General features: G+C 41.3%; 1 protein-coding gene across 1 annotated transcript in view; it reads left to right on the top strand.

The window, feature by feature from the left end:
• The first annotated feature begins 444 nt into the window (after positions 1-444).
• LOC100468223 (cytochrome b-245 heavy chain) overlaps positions 445-26686 on the top strand; it is a 34651-nt gene continuing 8409 nt past the window's right edge. The window contains exons 1-9 of the mRNA XM_002913478.4: positions 445-601; positions 2575-2670; positions 3982-4092; positions 12784-12868; positions 15283-15428; positions 17641-17831; positions 20908-21037; positions 23603-23695; positions 26254-26507. Of these exons, the coding sequence (XP_002913524.1) occupies positions 557-601; positions 2575-2670; positions 3982-4092; positions 12784-12868; positions 15283-15428; positions 17641-17831; positions 20908-21037; positions 23603-23695; positions 26254-26507 (1151 nt within the window). The 5' untranslated portion in view covers positions 445-556. The remainder of the gene's footprint in view (positions 602-2574; positions 2671-3981; positions 4093-12783; positions 12869-15282; positions 15429-17640; positions 17832-20907; positions 21038-23602; positions 23696-26253; positions 26508-26686) is intronic.

Here is a 26686-nt window from a genome sequence, read left to right on the forward strand (position 1 = left end):
GTATGTGTTTACACAGACAGATATGTATCAATTCTTATGGAAATATGTTTGTATATGTATGCATATGTGTATATATGTGTATGCACACACATGTATCTTAGAAAATTGGCACGATGTAAGCATGCTATAAATATCAACCATCATTATTGTTATTATTCTTCTCAACAAGACTATAAAATGCTGCTCAGCCTGGCAAAAGGTATTTAATGATTTTTATCCAGCACAAAGTCATGGCTAGTTGAGTGACTTTTTAAAAAATTGCTACTTAATAACTGATTAGTCAAAAAGTTAAGTCCATGTGTAAAATATATCCCATCATTGGACTGTTATTTGTCTCTCAGTTGTAGAAAACAGACCCTTTTTCTGCAGCTTTTTTTGTGGTTTAAAGATTTAAAGTTCTTATGGAAATAAGATTTTCAGTTGACCAATGATTAGCTAATTTCTGATAATAGAAAAGGAAACTGATTGCCCCAAGCCTGCTGTTTTCATTTCCTCATGGGAAGAAGAAGCAGAGCAGAGAAGAAAGGCAGACACAAGGCACTGAACCTCTGTCACCATGGGGAACTGGGTTGAGAACGAGGGGCTCTCCATCTTTGTCGTTGTAAGTACCAATGAGAGAGAAATGATAAATTTTCAAACTTGTCTGGGTTCTCCGGGAAGCTAAAATATGGCAAAACCGTTTGTTTGTTTGTTTGTTTGTTTTGTTTCTTTGAGAAATTGTATTGAAACTGATTTACTGTGTGAACATACATCTATCTGTAAGTGGGACTGAGTGCACTCTTCCAAACTTATTAATGGAAAGAATGTATCTGGGGGCTCACTTCACCTCCTTTATTTCTTGCCTTTGGAAGTACTAAATCAGCCAGCATTTCACAGAGTGGGTAGAAGACATTTCATGCTAATGACCTCCGAGTCTAAGTTGTTTATTAATATTTACTCAGAGGAAAATTCTCTACCTTTTATGTGCTTATACCATTTAAAAATGGGCACTCGTAATTTTACACCATTGTCCAAATAACAGGTACAAGACTGGCTTATGTATGGAAAATGGCCTTTGTTTCAGTGATTACACCAAAAATAATTGAAAAAGTACCTTTTTTTCTCTGAGGTAACTTGAGTTGTTTACAAGGTTTATAAAAATTCAAGGGAAGGAAATTGAAATAAGCTAGACTCAAAGATACAGTGGATATATTATATATATTATATGTGACTATATATATATAAATCAATCTAATCTATCTTGAGAAACAATTTTTGGAAGTAAAGATGGGCTAATTTTCAAATAGACATGTTAATCTCTTTAGTTTTTTAACCATAACAAGGATCAATTATTATTTTAAGATGGCAGTCTCAGGAAAGCAATCATGGACAATTGGGAAGATAGAAATGTGATTTATAAATAGCCTTTCCAAATAGCCAATGCAAGTATTGTACTGATGTTAAAAAGAACACTTGTGAGTAGAATTTTTGAAAGATTTTATCATGAAGTAAATATTGAGTCTTCGAGGTGTAGACATGGAGAGGAATTGGGGGCACAAATTAAGGAAAAACAAGAAATATTGTGTCATTAAAAAATTATGCCAAACCAAAATTCTAATGCAGTATAGGATTCTCCTGAGGACTCAGAGCTGTTAGCTTGATTTCTTATCACAATTTTGAAGACAGATTACTCCTATAGAAAACAAGTTCATATTATACTTTTGGCTCCTACCACAGTTTTCCCCAGGAAATGACCCTCTCCTAAATTGCACACACATATGCTTGACAGTAAAGACACAGTCTGGAAAGCAAGAGTAAGAATAACAAGGTTAGGGAATGGAGAAGTTGCTTTAATACCTTCTTCTTCATAAAGAGATCGTTCTCGAGCACCTATGGACCTTTAATGGTGTTAAAGCACAGGTAAGTAAAGATCACTATGGAGCTGAAGGTTCGAGACTGGGCAGTGCCACCACTTGATGCAGTCAGTGCTTGGGATGAAATGAGCAGTCGAAAGGTAGAAGTGTCACTTAAAAAAAAATCCCATGCCCCTCACCCCCTTGTTCATGTTCAATAGTCCCTCTTTCAGAAGTTAAGCGAAACTTACCAAATAGAGTTAAAGGCTTGACGTTTTAGCTGATGTGACTCCCACTAGCTGTGGGGGGGGTGCTGTGTGCTGGAGGGAGGTGATGGCACCTGTGAGAGTAGAACACAGTGTCTTATGGGTGCAGGGGACTGCACAGTAACCTATTCCTTTCCCTTCGCTTTTTGAGAAGACTCACCTGCTACTGTCCATCTATCTAGGGTTAAGAAGAAAAGGGGAGGAAAACAACAGAGGGGAGATAGATTGATAATAACCTGGCATCCTGCCAGTAGTAGAACAATCATGGGGGACAAGGCAAGGTAGAAAGGTGAGTCACAAAGTGTAGTGGCACTGTTGTAAGAAAGAGCTGACTTGCAGCCGGTTACACCCAGATGTGTAACCACCTTTGTTGAAGGCTCGACTGGGGAAGTCCTGACCCTAGTCTGACTCCAATCTTATGTGAAATCTACCCATTGAAATGTGGAAACTTCACGCAACTATTTCTCTTTTTGCAGCTGGTATGGCTGGGGTTGAATGTCTTCCTCTTTATCAAGTTCTACGATGTCTATAACCATAAACCTAGGTACATATACAGTCAAAAACTTCTTGGGGTAAGTATAAGTTCCATCTCTTGCAATACTGACTGGCTTACATTTCTAATCAAAGATTCTGGTTCATATTCCTTTCAACACTTTAAATATTCTGACCAACCCACACACCACCATTAGCCTCGTTCCCTCCATTGCAACCACCTGGGCAAGAGTCTTTAGGTTTTCCGGTGTGAGACAAACGAAAGTGTGTCAGAGAGTCCCAGCAGCATCTGTCCCCTCCCAAGAACTACTCTGCCACTGTTTAACTTAAAGAAGAAATCTAATGCCAACCCTGGAATGGCAGGCAAAGTTGGAGAGATCTAAGGGTGACACAGGTGGGACAAGTGAGACTTTCTGTATTCTTTAAATCATCTGGTTCCTGACAACTTTGGCGCATGGAGAGCCCTGCTCCTAGTGACATGTTGTGAAACAACCTTAAGGAAATAAGCCTCTCCCTCCAGATGGAGCCTTTGAGGAACTTGCCCAAGGGTCACATTCACTGACTGGGCCAGCAGAATGAAGGCCCCCAACTTTCCTTGGGTCCATTAGCGTTCTTGATTTCCTTGAGCTGCCAAGACTCTTCTTCATGACAAATGAAAATAATTACAATGACAGCTGCCCCCACAGGATACCGTTTGTTACATCATGCCGAAACCATGAATTCATGGCTTAACACTAATTATAATATGTATTATATATCATATGTATAAATAGCTATAATACACAATAATACTGCACTATTATAATTACTGAGAAGGATGATTTCCCTTGGCTTTCCCTTCCAAAATATGCAACTTCTTCAGGTGTTAGAAAGAACAATTATAATGCCAAAGCATTACATCAGACCAACTTAAGTTACTGCTGAAGTGAGTCTAAGAACTAAGAAAAAATCTTCTTTAGAAAGTCCCAGTTTCTATACTGAACTCTATTTAATGATACACATGCTTAAGCATTTAGGGGGAAGTGAACTGAGGTCTGCAATGCATCAAAAATAAGATGTACAGATGGATGGCTAGAGGGATGGGTAGATGGATGGACAGATATGTGATGGCAGAATCTGGGAGATGGGAAAACAGTTGTTCATTGAGAAATTATTTCAAATTGTCTTTACATTTGAAAATTTTCATAATAAAATGTGGGGGTGGGAGAGAAGGGCCAGATTAAAACAAAGGATCCCAGCAGGCCCTCAAGGTAGACTCTTGGTTCTGAAGGCCCTCCCTTCTCAGATAACTTGACGTCTCTGGTGGGCCTCATGCTGGGAACCTTGGAGAAGTGGTGGAAGGGTGTTCTGTGCTCACAAGAGTTACCTGCTTCCTATCCTGCATCTTCCAGTTTGCGCTGCCATTGGCCAGGGCCCCTGCAGCCTGCCTGAATTTCAACTGCATGCTGATTCTGCTGCCAGTCTGTCGAAATCTGCTCTCCTTCCTCAGGGGTTCCAGCGCGGTAAGAGCAAACATGTACAAAGTTGACACTTCTCAAAATTGTCAAAGGTCATCAAACTAAATGTCCTTCCTAAGGAAAAGCAGACTAATGGTTTGTGAGGATTCCAACCTCTGTCCAATATTTGTGAACCAAGCAATGTCCAATTCTCCATTTTATTTCTATATTAGTTGTTGATGGAGCTCCCTGGGGCAACCATTTAACTTGGGACAGATATTTTTTTAAAAAAAACGATCAACCTACACCTCAAGAAGAGCCATAAAGCACTTGTGTGCACGCACACGTGCGCACGTGCGCACACACACACATCAGACATACATAATATATTAATGGACTTTATTAGGCTGACATGGGATTTGGGAATTAATCCTATAGCACCATGTTTTTCAAAATGTTTCAGTCAGAGAAAATCTTTTCGTGGATAACATCCCAAATAGGTGGAATCAATGAGCGAGGAGTCATGTATAATGAGGGTGACTAAGAGGTATTGAGTCCATGGAATTGAGGAGTTCGGAGCTTTCTAAATGCCCAGGGCTTTTTTTTACCCTCATTTCAACAATTTGGTGAACCACTAAATGTACCATGTTAGAAGAAAGAAAATATTATGTAAGAAGAAACTTTGTAATCTATAAAATGGCGTATGAATTTCTTATTGCTGTTATCTTACAGAGAAACAAGGAACTTAGAACCTACTTAGATCTGCGTACTCAAATAAATACTATGCAAAGCAAAATCTGATGGGTCCCACAAAACATTAGAAATAAGGGGCTATGAGGAATCAAAGAAGGGGGGATTGGGAATGAAGGTAGGGCAGGGAATGAAGAAAGGCTTCTTCGAAAAGGTGGCATGAATTATGGGCATATAAGGATCAAACAAGCCACTAGGCAATGTAAATAAGAAAGAAAGACACTCTACATGGAGAAAATGGAATGGGCCAACACAAAGAAAATAGGGAGGAAATTATATGCTTGAAAGCCCCATGGAAGTGTGACATGTGGCTTCTCTTTGGATTTGTTTGCCGTTCCTGATCCCACCAAAGAGGGTAGCTTGGAAAAGTTAGAGATTGATGTCTTGGTGAGACCCATTCTAGTGGATCACGAGCAACTACTATCTTCTGTTTTCCTTCTTAATAAAATGTATTTGTTTTATATTAACTAGCTTTAAAAAAATCGATTAAGTAGAGATAGTTTATAGACGACAGCCGTGAGCAATCTACCTTGATGGGGGATGTAGGGATTGTCAAGGGCAGGTGTCTGAGGTAAAGCTGCAGAGGGCAGCTGGAACTTGGCTAGTAAACTAGGACCTTAAATGTATAGCTGAGAAGCTAATACTTAATTTGGCAGTTGTGGAATATTTGGGGGAAGGAAAGTGATCTTAACTGTCAATCACAAGTAGAATTCGCCTTGAACTCTGCCTTACTTTTCCTACTCTTACTAAATTTACCAGTTGATTTATGAATATAGGATTAGCGGAATACGACTAACAGTAGAACACTGATGACAAGGGTTTCTAAATCACCTTCTCAATCTAAGAAACCGCAGAGGTAAAATTCCATTTGGTTTAAACTTTTAGCAATGAGCCACGTGTAAAGTACAAGGCCTGGCATATGGTAGGTGCCCAACAAACATTTGCTAAGTGAAGGTCATGTATGGTAGCTTTTTGTTTTTAGGAAGGCACGATTTTTTTTAAGCCTTCCCCTCTATGCCCTGTTTGAATACTTTCTATTTAGAGGAAGTAAACCCTGAGAAACAGGCAGAGTTTTCACCAGGATGGCTGGTTAAGAAATCCTTGTTACCGCCCAGGCCCAAATTGCACTGCCGTTGAGCGGCCATGCCCCGTGAAGAGCACATGTTGTAATGGCCGCTTTCGGGCTTCCTGTGGCCCAGGAGGGAAGATCTTCATGAGGGTCTTTAAAGATAGGGACGAAATAAGGCTGCTCTTCAAATTGCAGAGAGGTTCTGCTAATCAGAGAGATCTGTATGTAAGAGAATATATATTTTTTTTAATTAGCAGCAAGGAACATTCTTTTAGAGACGGGGAGTGTCCCTCCTTCTGATTTCCCAACCTGAAATGTGAACTTGGCAAATGAAACTTCTTTTCTGACTGGGATTAAAATGAGTGACCATGCTGTGACCAAGGCTGGAAATCCAAATAGCTGCCCCCTACTGAGTCTTCATAGAGCTCACCTCATAAAAGCTGCACGTCAAGTCAGTGAGATGCAGATGAAATGAAATGGCAGTGTTGGAATTCAAACCCAGCTCTTTGTGCCCCCAGAGCCCTTTCACTTTCCTACATGCCACCTAAACTCAAAACTGTCTTCTTGTCACATGACGGTCTTAAAAATTCTATCATATATGTGAATGTTGGGGCATGATTGCTGTAAGTTCAAGGATTTGTTAGTACGATGTCGTGCAAACTACACAGTCATAGAACTTTCATTCACTTTCTAGTGGTCTTAATCAGTTAGACTTTGCTTTATAATCCATCTGATTATTTGGAGAAATGAAGCCCCAGTATTGGCCCACCCCAGGGAAGGTAAAGGTAAAGGCTCCCAGCCTACTTTTTGAGGGGAATGGGGAAGGATGGGGCCTGGCATGCAGAAGTCCCTAAGGAAGCCTTAATGACCCCACCTTGCCATGCAGAAACTAAATTCTAATTGGATGGGAAGCATAGTCTTCAGATCAGAAAGAAAAAGTAAGGCGAGAGAGTCAGCTCTTACCTGTAACCTTATATAGTCTGAGAGTCAGAGGCCCTCAGTGTGGCTCTATGTCTAACCACATGGTCTAGGGAAGTCTCTTGGACTTCCTGTCTCATGTGTTTTTTTTTTCTTTGTAGCTGAAAAGCAGGCGAGACATTGCAACTGTAAGAATGAATATAACATTCTAAAAGTATATTAATTGACTAAGCTGTCAACTGCTGAGTTGTCAGTCAACAAACATTTGTTGAGAGCCAACTGTATGTTAAGTACTGGGGACGCATGGTGAGTAAAGAGTAACATATAGATGGACCATGAGCTCAAGGAGCTTAGAGTTTTGTGGAAGAGATAGAGAAGAAACATGTGACTTCAAAGTTATAAACAATGCTATACAAATAAGGTGAAGTTCTTACTTATCACATATCCTACTGCCACCAGGTTTGGACATTACTGTCAACTTCTTTGCCTGAGTTTTATAGATCCAAGGGTGGCTTTTGTAATTTCTCCCAACTTGCATATAAACATCTAATTTAAGTGAATTCATAGCATGTGTGGTGAGGCCAGGTGTACATAAAATAGAACTTTTTAAGTTTCTGTAACAGTCATGTTACAGAAACTCATGTTATACCCCATTAAATATACACTCCTTTTTAGTTCCATTTCTCACTTGAAAAAAAATTTTTTTTAGGGCACCTGGGTGGCTCAGTGGGTTGAGCATCCAACTCTTGATTTCAACTCAGGTCATGAGCCCAGGGTCCTGGGATCAAGCCCCACATTGGGCTCCCTGCTCAGCAAGGAGTCTTCTTGTCCCTTTCCCTCTGCACCTCCCCCTGCTCTCCCTCTCTCTCTCTCTCTTTCCCAAATAAATAAAATCTTAAAAAAAATTTTTTTCTCTTGCAGTTTGAATGCAGCATAGAAATTTGCTGAGAAGACTCAATAATCTCCCTTACATTTGAAGCTTAGCTTAGTGAGATTGGGCTAGGTTCTAGATGACAGTAACAGAGAAACTTCCCTTTAGGAGTCAATGGCAAAAGGGGTAGTTCAGTGAGGAAGCCATGGGACATGATGGCAGCTTGGGTAATTAGGAGGTAGCTGGCAATAACTCAGAAGTGACTTAAAAGCATAAAAATGGTCTCTGTGTGATGAGGAGGAACAAACAAGCCCTAGGCAGTCACAGGCAGCAAAGCCCTTCCCACTCCACCAACCAGCTGCCTTGCTCCCATTTCAGGAAATGGTGAGGAAATTGTACTTGGAAGCCCCATATAAACATGACTTTGACTTCTCTTTGGATTTTTTTTGGGGGGGGGGCTATCCTGAGCATATCATAGAGGGCAGCTGGGGAAAATTAGGGGTTGGTGCCTTGGTGAGATCCATTCCAATGACCCAATGGTGACTAATGGACTCTGTTTTTCCTTTTTGTGAGATGTACATGTTTCATATTAACTAGCTTTTTTTAAAAAATTACCTATTAAGATCAGAGTATTATTTCTCAAGCACATCTCTCCATTGTTCTGGCATTCAATTTCTTTTTCTCTAACTCTCTGCTGCTCAAGCTGATGGGAGCATCAGAATCTCTTCCATATTTTCGATGATCTATATTGATGATGGTAAGGGTAGAGCTATGGAGGCACTGTAGAGGCCACGTCAAAACCATATTCCTTTTCTTCAAATTCAGCATGCAGGAGCCAGCGTATTTTCCCCCCAAATTTCAAAACAGTTTGCCAGAAGTAGAAAAGAAAACAGTGTGGCAAGTATAGATATATGGGTAAATACATCTCTATAAGTTTAGAATAATCATCTTAGGTTCTAGAACAGTGAAAATGTAATTCATTTAACCAAATAATTGTGAAGGGATTTTTTAAAAAAAGATTTATTTACTTATTTTAGAGAGAGAGAAAAAGAGAGAGAGTGCACAGAGTGGGGGGAAGGGCAGAGGGAGAGGGCAAGAGAAACTTAAGCAGACTCCACATTAAGCATGGAGCCTGATGTGGGGCTTGATCTCACGTCCCTGAGAGCAGGGCCTGAACCACACCAAGAGTTGGACACCTAACCGACTGTACCACGCAGGTGCCCCAGGAGATATTTTTTTAAGCATATGATATATTGCTCTGCATATAGGAAGCTTACTTTCTAGCTGGGGAGCCAAGCCATACTAGCTGAAAAGTTGAATAATGATACAAAAAAACCCGTCAAATATTTATTAAACACTTCTTAGTGAATCTAGGAAACAGACCTACGAGAGAAGAACAATGATAAATACATAGGTGAGGAAGTTAGGAACTAAGGATATTGTTCAATGTCACACAGCTAGGTGGTAGGGCTGAGATCCAACACATGTATAACTGATGGCAAGTTTGGCAGAACTTTCCCTCTGAAATGTAATTCAGTACTGATTTCTGATCCTACTGTTCCCATTCTCTCAGTCTTAGGACTCCAACTGTGTTCCATCACTCCAATAAGGACTATATTAATTATCTGTGGCTGTGTATGAAATTTCCACAAATTCAGTGGCTTAAAAACAACCCCAGTTTATTAGCTCACAGTTCTGCCAGTGAGAAGTCCAGCATCCTGTGTTTGGTTGGGTTCTCTGCTCAGCAGATTACAAGGCTGAAATCAAGTGCTAGCTGGGCTGAATTCTCAAATGAAAACTCTGGGTAAAAATGTTCCAAACTCAGTCTTGTTGGCAAAATTCAGTTCCTTGCAGTTGTGGGACTGAGGGTCCCGTCTCCTTGCTGACAGCCATTCAGGGGCTGCTCTCAGATCCTGAAAGTCCCTGTGTTCCTTCCATGTGGCCTCCTCCATGTTTAAGCCGGCAACATTGCACCAAATACTTCTTGTGCCTTGAATCTCTGAGTTCTTCATTTTCTGAGTTCTGTACCCAGATTTAAAGGGCTATGTGATTGGCTCAGGCCCACCCAGATAATCTTTCTCGTAAGGTCAGCTTGGGACTTTCATTACCTCTGCAAAGTTCCTTTTGCCATATAATGTAACAAACTCATAGGAGTGACATCCCATCATATTCACAGTTCAGGTCCCACCCACACTCAAAGGGAGGAGATTATATAAGATCATTGGGGATCACCTTTGAACTCTGCCTACCACAAGGACTCTGAGAAACTATGGAGGAACCTAGCAATTGGGAAGCAGGAAAAAGATATTTCCTTAAAATTGTAAAGAATACAAAGTAGTAGAACAATGTACAGCATTTGAAATAAACAGAAAAGACGACAAAGCTATATAAGAATCCAAAGAAAATTTTTCACCAACAGAAATGTAAACTAAGTGATTTCAAACAGGAAACCCTTATTTTGAGAGCCTGCGTCACTGCCCACCTCCACCAATGGACAGTTAGTTGTAGCTGATGCTGTTGGTGTTTCAGTCATATTCCCTCCACACTTATGGCTCCACAGCACATGGGGTAGCTGCCTTCTGCAAGCCCCACTCATTCTCTGCCTGAGGATTTTCCTTCAGCCCTCTCCTGGGGCAAGCCTGAAATGCCAGGCAGTTGATGCCCTGGGACCAGCCCTTGACCTGTGACTGATGGGAGTCGAGGGATGAATTCCTAAGCTTTCTAACCCCTCAGGTAAAAAGATAAGAAAAGAAAAGAAAGCCCCTGGAGCATTTTCTCTCTCTCCCAGAGTCTTCTAATCAAAGAGACCATGGTATGATATGACATATGATATGATATATGATAGTGGTAGCTGATCTGATAATACACCCTTCATTGGTTGCCTTCTCTTTCCAGTCTCCCTTCCCCTAACCTTGTTTTCTGTGATCACCTTGCAGTTGAGTACTTAACACTTAAATTCTTGTCTTGGGTTTTTTTTAGACATGTAGAATAATAGTGACTATATCTTCGCATTTGGTTTGGTGGAAAAGGGTATGTACCTTAAAGACAAATAGACTTGGATCCCAGCCAATATGAGATTTAGCTTTAATTTTTTTTTAATCTGTAGAACCCTTATCTTGTTGCCACTGAATGAGGTAATGATTATGGGTAGCCTGCCTGGCTCACAGAAAGCATTCAATAAAGCCTAATTCTTTCTTCCTTTGTCTGGAATCCTCTGTGTATTCCTTACTAGTAGTTCTGCAGTTCCGGGAATCTGCTCTCATGGTCCTATGTTCTCTGTAGCTGTAGCTGACTGAGAGATAGTGAAGTAAGCACAATTTCACACACAACTACATTTTTTTCTATAAAATCAGAATATTTTATTAAAAATAACTAAGCCACAGGGCGCCTAGGTGGCTCAATCGGTTAAGCATCCGATTCTTTTTTTTTTTAATGATTTTTTTTTATTATATTATGTTGGTCACCATACAGTACATCCCCGGATTCCGATGCAAAGCTCGATGATTCATTACTTGCGCATAACACCCAGTGCACCATGCAATACGTGCCCTCCTTACTACCCATCACAAGTCTATCCCATTCCCCCACCCCCCTCCCCTCTGAAGTCTTCAGTTTGTTTCTCAAGCATCTGATTCTTGATACCAGTTCAGGTCTCGATCTCAGGGTCGTGAGTGCAAGCCCCATGTTGGGCTCCATGCTGGGCGTGGAACCTACTTAAAAAATAAGTAAGTCAGATATTAAACACCCCTAGATTAAGTTGAATATGTTTAGAACCAGATACTTGTAATACCTAAGATTTTTCTGGGGGGGCACTTGGTTCTCCTTAACAGTTCTCTGTGTCTCTATGGCAGTACGTTTAGACTTGGGAACAAGGTAGCCAGAGCAAGCATTTGACCAATTTTCAGGAGGACAAAGCTTTGATTCAACCATAAAGCAGAGTTTGTTTTTTTTCTACTTTGGGCATTGACCTGAATCAAGATTCAAATCCACGTCTTTTTTTCCCATTTATTCATTTATTTATTTTTATTATTATGTTCAATTAGCCAGCAAAATCCACATCTTCTAACATGTATCAGTAGGACAGTCACACTTGAGTACTGACCAAAATACTATTTTTAATGTCAAGGTAATCATACAAGGTATGAAAATATCATAATATTGACATTCTGGCATCAGATAGCCTGGGTTTAAATCCCAACTCTGCCACTTATTAACTATGTGACCTAAGGCAAGGTAAACTCTCCACACGTTTTTCCCTAGCCTGTTACACAGTGATAATAATGGTACAACCCTGCTAGGACTGATGCAAAAATGAAGAGTCAGAATGCATGTAAAACACTTAAAACAGCTCCTTGCACAAGCTCTTTGTAAATATTAGCTATTGTTCTTTTTGCTATTAATATTTGGTTAATGATATCTCCTTGTGATGTTGTCTCTGTCAACAGAGGCCGGTGGACAATTTTTTCTCCTCTCACCCTTCTAAGAGTGATGGGAGTCGAGGAATGAATTGTATGTCTTAGAAGGGTGTTGTTCTAAAACTATTCACTTGTTCTAGAACTCTTCACTTGTCTGTGTCCCAATTAGACTTTCAGGGTCGTGTGAAATGCATAGACCTTTCCTGTTACACGGCCAGTATTCCTAGGAGAGCTGACTCTTGAATCTCTCACCTGACTAACACTTAACTTACGGGTTGCCATCTTCACAAGGGTAAGCCTTTGCTAACCGCCCAGCGTGGAACTGTGGGGGAGCTCACATACTTTCTGGGTCAGGGAAAAGTGATGGAGAAGACACAGAGACAGAGCTTTCCTCCTTCATTCAGGTCCAGGTAAAATATGCAGAATCTGGTTGTAGGGACCTAACACTTATTGTTCAACAAACTTCTTCGGGCTTCTTGGGCTGAGCTCGTTGGTTGTGTGTGCGTGTGGTTACTGCAGGAACCTGTCAGGTAGGCCACTCACTGGCTGTTTGACCTTGGGAAGATGACTACAAGTATCTGAGCCTTGGTGTTCTCACCTATCAAATGTGTAGAATGACACTGGTTTTAGGGTGGTAATGACAATTAAGTAAGATGGTATGTTTCTACTGCCTGGCACACAGAAAACCTTCTTGTTAACAATTACTATTTTGTTCTTTTCCCTTTAATCCAAAGTGCTGTTCTACAAGAATTCGAAGACAACTGGACAGGAACCTCACCTTTCATAAAATGGTGGCATGGATGATTGCACTTCACACTGGTAAGTTTATTAAGAAATTTGAGATTGCAAAGAAAACTTGGAACCAGACAGTTCCCTCTATTCTTAGATACCTTTTATTTTTAGAAGAGATCAGCCTTTTTAGGTAGATTAGGTGGTGATTGGATGTGCTGTATTTTTTTAATTTATTTTTTTAACGGAAGTATACTTAACATACAATATTATATTGATTTCAGGTGTACGACATAGTGATTCGACAATGACATACATTATAAAATGCTCACCGTGATAAATGTAGTTATCAGCTGTCACCACACAAAGTCAGTACAGTATTATTGGCTATCTTCCCTATGCTGTACTTTACATCCCTATGAGTTATTTGTTTTATAACTGGAAGTTTATATCTCTTAATCTCCTTTAGCTATTTTGCCCATCCCCTCACCCCCAACCCCTCTAACAGCCACCAGTTTGTTCTCTGTATTTATGAGTCTGTTTCTGTTTTGTTTGGTTTGTTTGGTTTGGTTTTTAGATTCTACATATAAGTGAAACCATATGGTATTTGTCTTTCTTTTTTTCATGTAGCATAATACCCTCTAGGTCCATCCATGTTGTTGCAAATGGCAAGGTTTCATTCTTTTTTATGGCTGAGTAATACCCGATTATATATGTGTGTGTGTATATACATATATATACATGTATATATGTGTGTGTGTATATATGTATATGTGTGTGTGTGTGTATATATATACCACTTTTTCTTTATCCATTCACCTATGGATGGACACTTAGGTTGCTTCCATATCTTGGCCATTGTAAATAATGCTGCTATAAACATGGGGGTGCATATATCTTTTTTTCAAATTAGTGTTTTCATTTTCTTTGGGTAGAATTACTGGATCATATGGTATTTCGTTTTTTAGTTTTTTGAGGCAACTCCATAGTGTTTTCTATAGTGGCTGCACCAATTTACATTCCCACTGAGATATGTTGTACTTTTTGAATGAATTATGTTAAAAAAATATTCACCACACTTTCTTCCATCCCAATATTAGCATTTATTCCTTCAAGTCTTAAAACTTTTTTATCTTGGGCTTTTCAGACAAAATCCCAGTGTCTTCACCATTTTCCACGCTTTTTAATATAAAAAAAGTTCGTCCACAACTAAGAGCTTTTATTTATCCATTAAAAAAAATACTAGGGTTGAACATGTAGATTTGTAGATTTCTTGCAGTAACCCTATGGGGGCCACAACCCGTAAGTTGAGAAGATATCTTAAGGGTAAGATAGCCCTTATCAGCTAAGCGTCTTCTTTATTATGATTGCTATTATATATCTAATAGGTATATATATGTATATATGTATTCTATATTATGTGTTAGTATTATAATTATTAAAGTGGTGGTGTTGGCACAAGGCATGTATCTGGGACCCTTATCAAATCTTCACTAATTCACTCAACAAGTAAATGATGTGCCAGGTAATAGACATGCACACATGCACAGTGATGAACAAAAGAGACTTTTATTCTGCCCTTAATGAGTTTCCCCATAATTTGAATAAAATAGGCTTAGATTACAGGTGTTAAACTGGGTTTCTCTTCTATTAGTAGATCATGCAGGCTTTCTGAGCCGTGGCGAGCAAAATGGTTCAAAAAGAAAATGCATGACAAAATCTTATTAGAAAGCAACATGGCATAATGGTTAGGAGCAAAGATTCAAGTACCAGATTGCTTGGATTTGATTTTGAACTCTGCTGCTTCCTAGCCTGGTGATCTTGGACAGGATATTAAAGCAATCTATGCCCCAGTTTCCTCATCTGCAGGATAGATGATGCGAATAGTACCTGCATCATTGCCTCCATATAAGCATTACGTAATTACAAAGCACTTATAACAGTTCTTGGCACCCAGTAAGTTGTATGTAAGCGCTTGTTAAGTAAGGAATGCAATTTTCAAGAAGATATTCACTCTTGTGGCCATCGGTTTATATCAGCTCAATAAAATGTTGTTATCTCTGTAGAGTCATGTCAGAGTCCAGTGAATGGGCCAGCCAAAGGCATACATTACATGAGAGTCTTCTTGTTTGAACATAAATATATCAGGGGGAGAGAGACTATGGGAGCACACCTAAATATCCTCCGGGCCCAAGGTTGTTTCGTAGAATCTCAGAACTTGACTGGATCTTTAGGATAGTGTCGTTTAACATCTTCATTTTATAAATGAGGAAACCAAGACCAGAGGGGTCAAGTGATTTGCATATGATCACACGAGTAGAGAATATCTTACCTACTAGAGTTCTAGTCTTGCCCCTCTGGCCTGGAGACCCAGTTCTTGTTTCCAAGTGTCCTGTGTCTCCCTGTATCTTATCACAGAGTCAGGGGCTATAGGCAGAAACCCAGCTTACACGAAAATTTCCACACCCTTCACCTTGTTTGTTTCTCTTCTCTGTCCTTTTTAGCGATTCATACCATTGCCCATCTGTTTAATGTGGAGTGGTGTGTGAACGCGCGAGTCAATAATTCTGATAACCTTTCAGTAGCACTCTCTAACCTTGAAGATAAACCTGGTGAAACTTACCTCAACTTTGCTCGAGCAAAAATCCCGGTAAGTCTATTTCCAGATTCAGATGGTCCCTAAGCCATTAAAACTGAGGATTAGATTTCAGTGAGTGAAGAACTCTACTTGGGCAGAACACCAACAATGATAAAAGGTGACGATCAAGTCTGTAGTTTCTAAGAATGTGGGTACAGAGAAAATGTCTTCCACACTCCTGATCCCATGTGTGGAGGGTCTCTAGATGTTTTTCAGTTCCTTAGGCTCACCTGTGAAATCTGGAGTAACTCAGGCTCACCCATGACAATGCCCACCATCAAAGAAAGACAAGAACACACATCTAGTCAAACAAAGTTGAGTTTCTTACTTACTGCAGCAAAAGAGGCCAAGCACCATGAGAAAGTCTGGGATGTTCCAGGAAGGTGTTCATAGGGGCGCATTATAGGACATGGACCTGCATTAGGTGGTTTTGGAGGGGTTTAAGGAAGCAAGGATTTGCCGTGCATCAGGTATGATCACGAATTGGGGCTTTTTCTAGGATTGGGTATCTTAGCAGCAGTCACTTGTGTTGTCGTCTTGGCTCTGACATAATTCCGGAGTGGTCTTGTTTTTGTCTCACTCCCTCACAGTCATGGAACGACCTCGTCTGATGTGAGTGTTCTATGAAATTGTTTATGTGAATTAGGGAACACTCCAGCCTCGGTGTTAGTACCAGGCCAGCCACCAGCTGACAGCCGACAGAGGTGTTTTTCTTCTTTCTTGCCTACAACATCTGAGGGGTGGCCTCTGTCTGCTGATTATCATCTCATGAGAAGCCCCGTGCACTGTGAGTGGGCTTCCGGGGGCAGCTGTTTGGGGTAGCCACAACAAAGACTGCTTCCCTTCCAGAAGTTGTTAGAGCTTCCTACACTCACACGGAGAAGCTTCGAGTCATCTTCATGTGCCCAATAGCGTGCGAGCATGGCCAAGTCACATAAGTATACACCGAATTCCAAACGTGTTTCCTCGTGTTTAGAAAAGATAAGAAAAGTCCCTTAATGTTGCAGAAATAATTCTCCTCAGACTAACATGAAAACAATTCGCGTAAAAGAAAACAGAAATTCCTTTTCTGTAACTTCTGGGATAATTTTTCTTTCATGTTGTTCATTGTTCGTACAATGATATCGAAGGAAGGCAATGTGAACATACCAGGTGAGCCGACGCTGTCATGCTCTGCCTGGATCTCTTTGGACCCTTTGTACTCTGTGCTCCCCGCTCCACCTTTCTGTGTTTTCACTTTCAATTTCTGGTACCTGCGTTTCTTCCTCAGAGGACCACCCTGGGGCTATCAGAGTCCCTTTGCCCACAAGCTCAAAGATCTGGAAGGGCCTGGATGGCTATCTCTTTGTGGGCAGCCGTGAGGCAATAGCTGATGGGTGCAGGCTATGAAAGCCCAGCTTCCTTGCCTTGAGTCAGGATGAACTCTGAGGTGTGACCTACCCTCCACAGTTCCTTCGCTGCATCAGGCGGAAGCTACCTTCTCTAAAGACTTGACCTGAGTTCTCCCTCTTGTTTGACTTGTTCTTTCCTGTCCTATTGCCCATCTTCTTACCAGGTTCTTCTGCAGCACACCTTTTTAAAATCACTTGCTCATGAATGCCTATCTCAAGGTCTGTCTGCTTCAGGGGAACCCAGCCTAAGATAGGAGGCATGTCCAGAATACATTTGCCGACTAAACACCGTGGCCCTTTCCAAACCAAAGGGAGAAGGAGCCTCAGACCCTTTTAGGACATCTTATAGTTGGCTCATGTGCTTTAATTGATACTCCCTTTGGGGCGCCTGGGTGGCGCAGTTGTCAAGCGTCTGCCTTTGGCTCAGGGCATGATCCCAGCATTCTGGGATCGAGCCCCACATTGGGCTCCTCCACTGGGAGCCTGCTTCCTCCTCTCCCACTCCCCCTGCCTGTGTTCCCTCTCTTGCTGGCTGTCTCTCTCTCTGTCAAATAAATAAATAAAATCTTAAAAAAATTTGGTACCCCCTTAGAACTATTTCGGTGTATTAGTTAGTACTTCCTATGACCTCTCGACCATGTAAGACAGTTTTAAATTGAGAAATATCTGTTCCAAGTTTATCTCACTCTGTGAGGGATGGTTAGGATTATGGAAAAGGGGAATGAAAATACCTATTGGCCTATTTGCCAGACACTTTATAAATAGGTAGTCTCGCATTTGAGAGCCTACGAGTAATGTGTGTTTGTGTGTGTTTGTGTGTGTGTATTTTGCAGAATCCTGAAGGAGGCCTGTATGTGGCTGTGACCCGGTTGGCTGGCATCACTGGTGTTGTGATCACCCTGTGCCTCATATTAATTATCACTTCCTCCACCAAAACCATCCGGAGGTCTTACTTTGAAGTGTTTTGGTACACACACCATCTTTTTGTGATCTTCTTCATTGGTCTCGCCATCCACGGAGCTGAGTGAGTGTTTAATCTCTGAGGTCAAGTATTTTAAATCCTTTAGTTTCCAGGTGTGATGCTGTGAGAGGCACAGTGACCTCCTCGTCTGTGTGTGGTCAGCCTGTCTGCTGAGGGAATATGAAGAGACATCAGAGGCCAGCTGGATAGAGACCACTCAGCAGCATTTTAGTTTCTTGCACCCGATTCATAGCTATTATTTCTGCAGTAATTTAACAATAGCTATGATTAATGCTGTTAATTCTAGCAAGCTTGAAAAATACTCCAACGTTTGAGCACCTCTGTAAGTGTGTAAACCATGTTAAGGGTGCTGGAGAGGTTACGGTTGTCTGCAGTGGTGTTTCTCTTGGCTTAATCACTAGTAAATTAGACAAACTTCCAAACTAGAGGGTTTAATCAGGTGAAAGGGTTTGCTGTAGTTCAGTGAGCTTTGATTCAAGCTGGATATTTATTGATTTCCTACTGTGTATGAGGATTGATCTCCGGCATGGTGCAGAATCCTGGAAGGAAAAACACATGGTTATTGCCTTCCAGCCTTCTAATACAATAAAGGTAAGAGCTCAATCCTATTGAGCACTCGTTATAGACGTGAAATGTCTCTTTTAGGTAGAGATACTCTTACATTCCCATTTCCTGGGGAAATTGTAGACAAGGAAACAAGCTAACAAAGGTAAACTATGTAGCCCAAGTCACTGAGTTTGTAAGTGGCATAGCTGGGATTGGGGCCCAGGTGATCTAAGCCAGGCTGTGACAAACACTCTCCTAGAGATTCACAGTGCCTGCATAGGTAGTTGGGACAGCTCGTCTTATGGGGAATCCTATTGAATACCAGATTTCCTTTTTATGCTGTTTCACACCAGCTGATTCTCCCACCTGCACACAAAAGGAGTCCTGGGGAAGTTCCCTGGTGGGTTTGGGACTCCACATAACTAAGCTTGAAGAGAGCACATGCTCAAGGCTCAATGAGTCTGCTGGGAGCCAAGTTGGCCTAGAGGTGACTAAGGCCTGGGTGTGAGAAGGGAAGGGTGGGAAGAAGCAGCATTGGGCAACTACTTATATGCATTCTTGATCGACTTGCTGGCTCTGACCCCTGATCAACTCTTCCTAAGCACTGAAAACATCTGTATAGACAAAGAATCTCTTGACTCTTTTAAAGCAATTATCTTTAAATGGGATTTGGTCATAACCCAGGGGTTTCAGAGGATCCTAGAGACAAAAAATGAATCTCTTCCCCCCTCTAGCTTAGTGATCCCACCACTTTATGCTTGTACAGTTTCACAGCTATGCCCCACTCTCCATCTGAAGAGAATCTGCTACTTACTCTGCTTGGCTGATGGCCCACAGTCTCATGGCCAAGGCAGGAGCTGAACTGGAATTAAAATCCAGGTTTCTGACTTCTGGTCCTGGCTGTGAGTAGAGGGGAGAATCCAATTGTGTTTTCTCTCCCTTACTCCCCAAGTGAACTTGGGCCTTAGGAATTTTGACAATTATCATTTGTTGGACTCTTACTTTGTGTTGGCATATTTTATGCATCAGGCCAATTGGTCATGAAAATACACCTTTAATTAGGTATTATTATACTTATTTTACAGCTGAATAAACCAGGGCTTAGAAGAAGTTAAGTAACTTGCCCAAGGCCACCAACCTAGCAAGGGGTGGACCTGGGATTTGAAACCAAGGCTGTCTGACACAGGCTCAAAATTGTTTTCTCCAAATCATTCTGCTTCTAAGTTACTAGTTTCTCTGAGTCTCGGTGTTCTCATATGTCAGATGGGGTTGCCAATACTTAACATTCAGGCTTGTTATGAGGGTCAACCAAGATAATTTGTGTAGAGTAACTTTCCCCAGGCCTGGCACATAAGAGATGCTCAGTATCTGGTAACTCTCTGCCCCAAGACTTAGGGATAGAAAAGGATGGTTAACAGCCATGAATTAAAACATTCACAGAATATGCCAAGTGGCACAAGAAATTTTAGGTCCCCCATACAACTATTACAAAGGGGGCCTTCTGTGTCTCTTTTTAGTATATTTTTTGAAGACCCTGCCATTTATGTTCTTTGAGGTCAGGACCATGACTTACCTGACTTTGTGCCCCGCTTCCTCTGTTCCTACTAAACCCACATTGTCTTGTGTGTGTTAGCAGTTGCTCAATTGAAATGTATAGAATCGAAATGAATGGGCTCTGAGCGCTTCAAAGGACACACCGTTAGTGTTGATATCTGTGAGAATGTCGTAATCTCCACAAAGTCTCCTTAAATTGATTTCAACCCTTTTGGTTTAATTTAGACAATTTTAGAAAAACAAATGAAGCACTTGGACTAAGCCTCGGAGTTACTGTGTGTGATGGTATGGGCTGTCAACCACACAGGGGTGCCTGTCCATAGGGTGTAAAATTAGCCCATACTTTGCTGGCCAAGCTCTTTGCTTCTAGGACTGTCCTCTCAGAGAGAGCAACTTTTTGTAATTTGCACAAAGCCACTGTATGGGTGTGCAGTTGCTCTGTTAGATTTGCAGCTTTCCTGTTTTTGTTTGTTTGTTTGTTTGTTTATAAATGAAAATGATACTCGAAACAGAAACACAAATGCTCCCTTTAAGAAAACATGTATTGGAGGGGCGCCTGGGTGGCTCAGTCATTAAGCGTCTGCCTTCGGCTCAGGGCGTGATCCTGGGGTCCTGGGATTGAGCCCCACATCAGGCTCCTCCGCTGGGAGCCTGCTTCTTCCTCTCCCACTCCCCCTGCTTGTGTTCCCTCTCTCGCTGACTGTCTCTCTCTCTGTCAAATAAATAAATAAAATCTTAAAAAAAAAGAAAGAAAACATGTATTGGTGATCCAAAACTTACATATTCTTTGTGCCATTGTACATATATATATATATATATTTTTTTTTTTTTTTTTTTGCTGAAGAAGACATATCTTCTTTCCCCTTCTCAAATCTACTGAGAGGGGTCAATAAGATATTCCTGTTAAGTGGAAAGTACAGGATCCTTACTAGAATACTTGAAATATGCCCAGAATCTCAAAAAACTAAGAACTTAATATCTTGCTACTAAATGGTCTGGACTTACCTTTCCTCCCTAGGAAAATTGTTCGCGGGCAGACCCCAGAGAGTTTAAAGGAACACAACCCTGAAATATGTGGCAAAGACCCCTTATCTTGGGGAAAGGTAGAAAGATGCCCAATCCCACAGTTCTCTGGGAACCCTCCTATGGTAGGTACAGTTCATTGTTACTATTACAATTTCATTACCAACAATCTTCCAACCGTGTCTAAGAAATATGTACAAATGTCATAGAGCTGTCCATTATGAATGCCATGGAACTGTTAGAATGTTATAAGTATGTACTTTTTTCTGCTATACTTATGGTCTAGAATTATTTCTTGAAAGGTAAGGATTGCATTGGTCTGTTATGAACATCCTGATGTAAAACTTGGAAAAGCATTGTTTTTGGAAGTGCTGTTGGGGTTCAAGAAATCCCATCTCTTCTCTTCTGAATGTGAGGGCCACAATTATATCAGTTAATAATTTCAGAGGGATTCCATTCTGAGCTGAGGTGGATAGCTCAGATAATCACTTCTAAGAAGCTAAGGGCTTCTTCAGATACCAGGAAGTAAGACTTTCTACAGCTTTCAAAGCTGGGGAGGAAATTGATGAAGTAACACATCGGGCTGCCTGTAAGCATCAGGAGGCTGTGTCTACACCACATAAATGATGCTGGACAGCTAGGTTTATACCAACGCAAGAGTATGGCAAGGATGACCACAGGAAAACATGGTAAATATTCACCTTCTGTTGAGAGCTCCTGTTGCATGCTCTGCAAATTCCGTTTTGTGTGTTCTCAGTAACTCTGCTCCATTGAGTGAGATGTGGGCCCTGTGTTCTTCATATCTTTTCCTCCATTGGCAAGCAGTGTACCTTATTGGTTACCATGCTAACCACTGGTATAAAGCTAGGCAAAAATCAACGTTGGTACAGGGCTTCTGAACAGGATTATTATTTTTTTAAGCATGGTATAATGTAAAGGCAAGTGCCCCACCTGATTTTCTCCTTTCTTTTTTCCTACTCTCTTAACATAGGAGTTTTCTTCCTCTAAGATACAGTCTGCTATCCAGGGACTTAACATCTTTAAGCATCCTTGCTCATTAGTGAAAGCAACCAGATGTATCAACGAACTGCCCCCACGACATGCACACATCGATAGAGAAGATAAAGAAGGAACTACATTGTAGGTCCTCTTATGGGTTAGGGGAAGGCACATTTCCTTGAAGACAGCTGGAATCAGGGTACTACTATCTTAACAGGCATCTACCTCAAAGCTTCTGGATTTCTGGGATTAGAGACGATGTCCAACACCTCACTCCATTCAATGGAGCCCCATTGCGGCACCCAGGAAAGAGATGGATGCTGCCAGGCTATTTTAAAAACCTGCCCCGTGAAAACAATGGCCAGCAGCAGAATATTTCTGACTTTTGGGGCAGATAGCCTTCAACTTTGGCTGGAGGTGGGGACATTCAGGTGCTCTCAACTTCTAATCAGAAGTTTCTTCAGAACATTTAATAGAAAAGATCATACGTGAGACTGTAGGAAGCCCTTTGTGGTTTCTTTTTCTTTCTTGGACTCTATTCTGAAATGCCATCTTTTAAACGGTATCACTTCCTAAAGCTCTTTACTACTTCAGGTATTAAACTAGGGACCTAACTGACTGAGTCCCTGGATGGATCTGTTTAATCCTAAAGGTTTTCATATAGCCAATAATACTACAGGGTAATTCCAGTGTTGTGAAACACTGAAGATTCTGACGAGAGAGAGGAATCTAAAGAAATCTGAAAATCTTTGGGCTTGTCCCTCTTCGGCAGGTGCATTGCATAGGTTCTAGGACTTACCAGGATATTGGAGAAACAGCTAAATTCTTGCACAAAATTTCTTATCTTGCAAAAGATTAAATTTTGACTACATGTTTGAGAGAAAGCAACTGCAATGTTGCATTAAAAAATATGGTGTTGCTGAAATGCTATCCTTAAGAGAAATGTTAATTCTGAAACTAATCTTGCTCTGCTGTGGGGTTACTGCAACTGCTGTTGCAACACCAGGAGGAAATCCCATTCCTGTGGGCAGTTCCTCTTGGGAAAGTTTTAAACTGTAGGTAGAGTTCCCCAATGTGGCCAAGGAGAATGTTCATTGCTATTGGTTCAAAAATTTATTTTAGGGGCTCCTGGGTGGCACAGCGGTTAAGCGTCTGCCTTCAGCTCAGGGCGTGATCCCGGCGTTATGGGATCGAGCCCCACGTCAGGCTCCTCCACTATGAGCCTGCTTCTTCCTCTCCCACTCCCCCTGCTTGTGTTCCCTTTCTCGCTGGCTATCTCTATCTCTGTCAAATAAATAAATAAAATCTTTAAAAAAAATTTATTTTAATTTTCGGGGCACCTGGGTGGCTCAGTTGGTTAAGCATCTGCCTACTGCTCAGATCATGATCTCGGGGTCCTGGGATCGGGTCCCACATTGGGCTCCCTGCTCACAGGGAATCTGCTTCTCCCTCTCGCTCTCTCTCTGTTCTCCCTCTCTCTCAAATAAATAAATAAAATCTTAAAAAAATTTATTTTAATTTTTGATATTTTTCATGCATTCTGTTGTATGAGAAATTTACAAATTGGATATCAAATATTTAAACAAGCCTACAAAGATTAACTTGACTTCTAAAATGTTTTGTTCCCATTAATCTTATATTAGCTATTACCCCTTAATACATCCTGTTTTCACTTTCTGCTCTGATTACAGACGTGGAAATGGATAGTGGCTCCCATGTTTCTATATCTCTGTGAGAGATTGGTACGGTTTTGGCGATCTCAACAGAAAGTGGTCATCACCAAGGTATTGTCTGGTTTAAGAATTACTAATAGTATCTAACTATATCATGGACAAGTTTACCCAAGTTCTCTGTAGCATTGGTCAGAGCTGTTCTTTCACTTGGTTTCTTTTGATTAAACGTAGAGAGAAGCCCTACAATTGAATTCAATCAGTATACTTAGCTTGATAATCAAATGGTTGGACCTTTTAACTGGGGGAAGTACAAATTAACATTTTCTGTTGAAAAATAAAGCTGACTGTTTTGTATGCACGAATCAATCTCTCTCTGTTTCTATCTCTCTGTGTGTGTGTGTGTGTGTGTGCGCGTGTGTGTGAAGAGAGAGAGAGAGGAGGAGGAGGGGAGCATACAGTGATGATGTGAGCAGGTAAGAGTGAAGAAGCAAGACACACGAGTTCAAAAGGGTACACACTGAGCCTTAAATACTCAGATGCGAAAAGAACCGGAGGGCCAAGGGCAGGTCTGATTGAGGCTGAGGTCGTTTTCCAGGTCTCCTTCTACCTCCTTTTCTGTGCTGTGTATGTAATCACAGAATATCAGAGTTGAAGGACCCAAAGTCTCAAGGAGGTCAGTAACTAAAATGCATCTAGAAGTGAGTCTGTTGGCTCCAGGTATATGGCAGCTTCCCCCCCCCCAACCCCCACACTTCTATGCTGCTTCTCATTACTAACTAACTAAATATCCAACTCAATAAAGAGAAATAGAAACTCCTGGTTATAGTTTCAGGAAGCAAGAGACAAAACTAGTTTTATGAAATAAAATTGAATTCAACTCAATACAGTTCAGAAAGTGTTTACTAGAAGCCTACTACGGGCTGTTCTTGCAAAACACAGGAATTGTTCCTGCCAGCCGCCCTAGCTTTTCTGTCTTGGCATCCGTGGAAGGCCAGAGTAAAGTTAGTCCAGCTGGCACTGGAAATCTTGAAATATAGGAAGATACAGCACTTCTCCTTTTATGATGCTTAGACTGTATTAGAAGAAAAAGCCCACAGAAGAGCAAAACAGGCTGCCACAAAATTTCCCTGACTAGGCTAGACCTGAGTAGGCAGGCAAGTATTTCCCTTGAACATATTTTAAAGGCAAATTTGTTTTCCTGTGGAGAAAATAGATACTCGTTTTCTTCTCATAAAAACAGATATTCATTTCCTTCTCAAAAAAAAAAAAAAAAAAAAGAAACAAAGTGTCATCCAAAAGTATGCCAAGGTCAATTCTGCGAGTGCATTTTATTTAGTTTAATCCCAATTTCACCCGTGGCAGCAAAATTACAATAGGGGAAAAAAGTGTTTTCACCATACAAAATTGTGACATGGTGAACATCATTTTCAAAAGCATTTTCGTCAATTTTTATTTTCTGTTTTCAAAATGAAGCTTTAAGGTTCTTTATTTCAGTGATGAAAGGATGTTGGGTACTGCTTTATCATTTAAGACGGAGTGAAATCACAAGTTTTGCAAATGCTTGGCAATATTTATCGAAAGGATTTCCCATCTTACCCCTCCTCACTCGCGGAAAGAAAAGCTTGGCACTATCAATCAACATGGAGAGAGCTGCTATGTTGTTTCTATTGATTTTTCTTTTCCTTGATGTCCATTGGTTTGTTTTTCAGTTGTACATAGGAAGTCCTGGGTATCTCAGAGATCGTCCCAGAAACGCTGTATTGCTCTCTGTATTGTAATGACAGCTTTTCATTGTGCTGCTTTGTTTTTTAAAATTATTTACCACCTCACCAGCTGATGGATGTTTGGACTGTTTCCAACTGTTTGCTGTTATAAACAAAGCTGTCATCAACACTTGTACACATGGAGAGTGAGGATGGCAGTGGGTGGGTGGGGCCTGGCTGTGGGGAGACACGGATGGTGCACTTCCCAGGTGGGTAGAGATGTAAACACAAAGCACGCAACCAGGCAAATTCAAGGTGTGACTCAGGACAAAGATAAACCAGTACATTTGGCTTGGTTTGGGGGATGTTGCTATATACCCAGCCAATGGGTCTCCTTCTATCCAGCTGCCAAGGCTCTCAATCATGCCCTGGGGAGACAGGAAGGCTGAGTAGGCAGCCATCTCTTCTTCCTGTTTCTAGCACATGCCTTGACTTCTTGGAGAAAAAAATATCACAGTTGCTGGTGTCTTAGGCTTGACTCCCTGGCAAAGACTCTGAGACAGAGAATTGCAGACAGAAGGTTGACTGGGGTGTGTTCTCAGGAGATGAACCTGTAAAAGGAAGAACAGTCAGGATCAGGGAGGAAATGAATGACCCTCCATTGGTGGCCCCTGCAGCCTCAGCTGATCCTACAGGGAGTAGGGGGGTTGGGATGACATCTGGGAGTTGTCTCAAGTTGAGGAGAGGGGCCAGGCCTTTGTATCCCTGCTCATCGCAGGCCATGCACTCCAGCTGAGGGCAAGTCGCAATGAGAGAGAAGCGTCTGCTCGAGGAAATGCCACATTGGGCCTGAGGAAGGGATGTGGGTGGGGCATCTTAGCTCAGCCTTTTGTCCATGCGGACACTGAAAAGGCAAGTAAGTATTTGGGGAAATTGTGGTTTCCAGAGACATGTTTTGTTCCATAGGTGGTCACTCACCCTTTCAAAACCATTGAGCTACAGATGAAGAAGAAGGGATTCAAGATGGAGGTGGGACAATACATTTTTGTCAAGTGCCCCAAGGTGTCCAGGCTGGAGTGGCACCCTTTCACACTGACCTCCGCCCCTGAGGAAGACTTCTTTAGCATCCATATTCGGATCGTTGGGGACTGGACGGAAGGACTTTTCAATGCGTGTGGCTGTGATAAGCAGGAGTTTCAGGATGCTTGGAAACTACCTAAGTAAGTGCGGAGCTCATATTTACAGAAGTGTACGAGTGCAGGAAAAATGTCGCCAAATAGCTCCCCTTTCCCATCTCTCACTGCACTGTCTGCTGGGTCTGAGCGAACACACAAGTTCAACGAACATAGGTAGCTATCTCGGTGCTTGCCATTTTATGTATGTGGTGCGTTCAGGCATA

Source organism: Ailuropoda melanoleuca, chromosome X (genome assembly GCF_002007445.2).
Source record: "Ailuropoda melanoleuca isolate Jingjing chromosome X, ASM200744v2, whole genome shotgun sequence".
NCBI classification, from domain to species: domain Eukaryota; kingdom Metazoa; phylum Chordata; class Mammalia; order Carnivora; family Ursidae; genus Ailuropoda; species Ailuropoda melanoleuca.